Source organism: Mesoplodon bidens, assembly GCF_964165515.1.
Source record: "Mesoplodon bidens genome assembly, chromosome: 2".
In the NCBI taxonomy this organism is placed as follows: domain Eukaryota; kingdom Metazoa; phylum Chordata; class Mammalia; order Artiodactyla; family Ziphiidae; genus Mesoplodon; species Mesoplodon bidens.
In genome coordinates this window covers 74,648,427-74,653,342 of record NC_138177.1, presented here as the reverse complement: position 1 = coordinate 74,653,342, position 4,916 = coordinate 74,648,427, and the positions used below count along the sequence as shown (strand labels likewise).

The window sequence follows — 4,916 nt, the reverse complement described above, 5'->3', positions numbered from 1 at the left end:
GTGTGGTCCAGGAAGAGCCCCACCAGGGCTCAGGACAGGGCTGCATTCCTCTGCTCACACTCAGGCCCGGGACCCTCCACAGTCCATTTCATGCAGAGCTTGCCTTATGGTCATCCTGGGCCTCCAGGGTGTCTTCCTGAAGCAGCCCACGAGGGTCAGAGCAGATCAGAGATGACCCTGTTCTGCCCCCGTGACTCTAACCCTGATGTTGAAGTTGAACCTAGAGGACATGGATTTGCTGCTGTTTGAAGTGTGGGGTCATTCAAATGCTCTGGTTGCTGGGTCCCATCTCAGGCTCAGTCCTTCTCACTGTGGCTGACCGCCTCATCTCTGCTTCCACATTCTGAGGCTCTACCCACAGTGGACATCTGCTGAGCTCCTTCATCTTCTTAGACCCTGCCCTGTGGGGACCCAGGGCCCACGCTTGGTCCCACCCTCCTTCTTTTCAGCAACTCCTCCCACCACATAGAGAAGCACACTTGTTTTTGCTCCACCTGAGCCTCCCTTCACTGGCTGCTCAGTCCCCATCCCGTTACCCTAACTTGGAGACCCTCCCCTTGGGGAAGGATACAAAAGCTCATTGTCTCTCTTTCTGGCAGCTGTGTTCAAAGTCAAGATGAGCAGCACTGAGGCTGAGAAGACCATGATAAGCATGAGTGACCTGTTTCACGAATACTTGGGACCCGATGACACCATCGCTGAAGCTGTTGAAGGAGAATTTCCCCAACTTCCTCAGTGCCTGTGTGAGTCGGGATCTGCGTTCCCAGTGGTGCTTGGGCCCTGGCACGGCTGAAGATGCTTTGCTCTGGGACCTTGGACAAGTCACTCTCTTTCTCTGATCCTCAACTTTTTCAACTGCAAAATGACATAGTAGGACTTCCTATCCTGGCTTATTATCAGAGTAAAAAGAGGTGATGTATGAGGCAAAGGAGGAAAGCGTGTGGATATGAATGGTTGATATTAGGTTGTCAAAAAGTGCTACAACTAGAGGGCAGTGAATGTGTCCCCTCACCTCTGTCACACCCCCTGCATGAGACTCAAGCTCTTCTGCTCAGGCTCCTTCTGAGAGGCTCGAGAGGCTCCCATAGAGTCCTTGAGATCAGAGGGAGGGTGATAGAAATTCCATCACTGACAGAATTATCTTTTAGAGTAGGAACAAAATTTTAATTTATTTATTTTGAAGTATAGTTGATTTACAATGTCATATTAATTCCAAGTGTATAATCTAGTGGTTTGAGATTTCTATAGATTATACCCCATCAAAGTTATTATAAAATATTGGTCATGTTTCCTGTGCTGTACATTACATCCTTGTACCTTATTTATTTTATACCTAGTAGTGTGTACCTCTTAATCCCCTTCCCCTCTCTTGCCCCTTCCCCCTCCCTCTCCCCTCTGGTAACCACTCAGTTGTTTTCTGTATGTATGCACAGAATTTAACACCCCTTATTACAATGAAGAACTCATTTGCAGACCTGATTTAGCCTGACAGTTAGAATGTTCTGAACTGACAAAAAGAAGGGGTTACCAGGTAACAAGGAGATTGGGTAAGCAAGAAGAGGGACCTCAGAGCAGGTAAGATCTGGAGGCCAAAAAGAAAACAGGAGAGGAGGGTTAGGTTAAAGAGGACACGGATGGAGCTTATTTCTTTACTTATTTATTTACTTACTTACTGATTTACTTGAAGTATAGTTGATTTATAATATTGTGTTAGACTCAGGTGTACAGCAAAGTGATTTAGTCACATGTATATGAATAGGACTGATTGTGAGCCTCTAAGGAGAACTTAGGTAGGTGGTAGCCTTGAAGGGGGTGGGGGAGTGGGGCTGGGGCTGGAGACCACCACCAGCACACTGGGCAGTGCAGCTCTGGGCAGAGCCTGCTCACCATGTGAGGTCTCTTGTCCAAGTTCACATATGGGGCAAGGACTCTCCCTCAATGAACTGCAGGGCAATGGCAATGTCTCCACCCCATCCCACACTTCCCCTCAGTCAGTGCCACACCAGCCACATCTGTGCTGCTCTGGGTCTCGTTTCTCTGTCTCTGCCTCTCTCCCTTCTCCCAGCTCTTGTGAGACTGAATTTGCCTTGTTTTGTGTCTTTTCCCACAGAACAAAATGGGCACAGATTACTTGTCCACTGTCTTTGAGAAAAAGGACAAGAATAGGACAAGAGATCATGACTCTGAAGGGAGCAGGTTATCTTTTGGGGGGACTTGACAGCCGTCAGGCTAGAGAAAGATAAGTTTAACACGGATAATTGAAATTCACATATAATCCTAACTACTCATTGTCGGTGGTGGTAACTACAGCCTCTTTCTTCTAGCAAGGCGGCAGTAAATCAGATTATCATCATACTCGGGAAGGAGAGCAATCTGGAATGTTAATTTTCCAGCTGAGATTACTGGAAGTTTCCTTTTGGTTTTCTTTTTGAAGGAAGAGAATAAAAAAGGAAGAAAGCCAAAGCCGTGTGACTGACAGGGTCATAGTGCTCTGGCCAGGTGTCAGGCCTGAGCCTCTGAGGCGGGAGAGCTGAGTTCAGGACACTGGACCACCAGAGACCTTCCAACCCCATGCAGTATCAATCGACGAGAGCTCTCCCAGAGATCTCTGTCTCAACGCTAAGACCCAGCTCCACCCAAAGATCAGCAAGCTCCAGCGCTGGACACCCCATGCCAAATAACTAGCAAGACAGGAACACAACCCCACCCATTAGCAGAGAGGCTGCCTAAAATCATAATAAGTTCAAAGAATAAGGACAAGAAGGTTGACTCTTCCGAGCTCCTCTCCTTGCTGGGGGATGTAGCCACAGACTACCACAATCATGGCCATGGAGCGCCACTCTGTTCTGGGGGAAATTAGTGAGCCCAGCGGCCTCCAGAGAACCCAAGAAACAATAAAGTGTCATCCCCCCAGATTCTGGCCTATTTCCTTGTTTTTGTTTTTGTTTTTTTGGCTGCTTACTCTGTCAAAACTACCATTTTTTGGTGAACATTATGTGGAATCTCCTGGTGGATGGATCGAGAATGTGTCCTCAGTGCGCCCTCCAGTGGCCTCCAGTATAAATGACCGTTTCTCTCAGCAGGGCCTTGTGTCCACCTCTGTCCCTGCTCGCTAAATGCAGCCAGTATTTGGGGTCCCAGAGGTGGAGGCCAGGACCAAGCATTCCACCAGGCCCCAGCCATGCTTTTCCTTCTGATGGCGTGGATCAGCATCTGGTGATCCAGAAACTACAGTGTCTTCACATGGTGCCTCATGGCCCAGCATTCCCCTGAGGGCATAGGGGAGACTGGCACCTCCAGCTTCCTTGGGAGGTACTTGGGACACAGGGACACATGTTGCTGTGAACAGGAGGCTCAGCAGTACCCAGAGTGTTGGATCTCTTGTCCTGTGACCTGGGCTCCCTGGGCTGTGTCGTGGTCCCTGTGCCCTGTGTAATTGTCCCTGTGGAAATGAGAGAGAGTCACCCTGTCTGCTGAGCTGATCCTCAGTAATGGTTTGATACATGCCGGGAGCTGGGCATCTAGGGAAACTACGTGGTAATGGATGCTCCAGGTATGAGAAGCTCAAGCTAGTCCAGGGGTCCAGGCAACCTACAGGAGCCAAGTGAGGAGACAGGACTGCAGAGGGAACACAGTGGAGAGTCCACTCAGGGATGAGAAGGAGCACTGGTGCCGAGTGTGTATGTTACCACCCCTTTTATCTGCCACGGGCAGGAGCATGTCGTTACCCATTGGCCCTTCAAGGCCAAGCAAGATGCTAGGGACTGAGGATTTAGAAACAAGCACTCCCCAGAGATGCAGGTGTTTCCAGGGGGGCCATGAGGCAGGGTCAGCCCTCGCCTCCCTCCCCAGTGCCACTTCTAGACCGTGTCCCCTGCAGATTCAGCCAGCACTCTCTTCTTGGGGTCACCTCCTCTGGTCCTATCACTCCCTACGCTCCTACTCACAGCCTCCCACTAACCTCTTAATCAGGGAAACATTATTCTTGGATGAATCAGGCAACTGTCTCCACATTCTCCCTCTATCCCTCCAGCAGGTGACATGTAGGGTGAGTTATTTGTCCATGTGGGTGACTGCTCTGCTTCCTACTATACCCTTCCTTGGGCACCTCCATTCCCAGATCATCATCTCCTGTCCGCTTCAGGAACATCCTTTCCAGACTATTTTGCCAACATTCATGATCAATGAGAAAGAAGAAAAATAGCACCAATAACCAGAGCAAAGGAGGCGACAGCTTATTGACTCCCAGGAGGTCTCCATGGAGACCTCTGGGCCGGGCTGGGCCTGGTTAATCTCTGACCCTCAGAACAGGGCTTCTGGCCATGGGACTGAGTGTGTAAAGCTATGGCAACTGCAGCCACACTGGAGAGAAACTCAGGAAAACTGATCTTCTCATCCCGATTCATGTCTTCCTTCCTAAAGAACTCTTCTAAGAAATCTGGCTCTTTCTTTCCTGTGGGGAGAAGATATCAAACAAAGGAAAACTAGATTACACCCCTGGCCTGGACTAGGAGGGAGAGGAGAGGGTGGCAGAGGCTGAGGGAAAATAAGCATGGGTGAATGTGGGGCTGCAGGAGGGTGGACATGGGCAACCGTAATGGACGGGGCAGGAGCCCTGGTCCTGGGCTTTCCAGCTGATGGCTCTTTAGCTGTAATGAGAGCATACACTGGACACCAGGAAGTTCTGAGGTAGAGCCTGCCTCTGCCCCTTGGATGCTCAATATTCATTCTCCCTAGTCTGACATCCTTTTGACCACAGTCTCAAAACTACCCACACTCATCATTATTCCCATAAAAATGCATTAACTCCGAATCCCCTGCTCTTTGAATCCCACTCTCAGAGATTTAATTTACTGAATTATTTGTGCTAGTGAGTTCAGTGTGTGCTAATGGTTTAATGGTGAAGTTAGATAATA

General features: G+C 49.3%; 1 protein-coding gene across 1 annotated transcript; it reads left to right on the top strand.

Annotated features, from left to right (window-relative positions):
* Positions 1 to 686: 686 nt before the first annotated feature.
* LOC308629900 (protein S100-A7-like) lies at positions 687 to 2,860 on the top strand (the record flags this gene model as incomplete). Its single annotated transcript, XM_081258226.1, has 3 exons — positions 687 to 743; positions 2,111 to 2,167; positions 2,756 to 2,860. 3 exons carry the CDS (start codon positions 687 to 689, stop codon positions 2,858 to 2,860), a joined length of 219 nt encoding a protein of 72 aa, XP_081114352.1.
* Between the last annotated feature and the right edge of the window lie 2,056 nt (positions 2,861 to 4,916).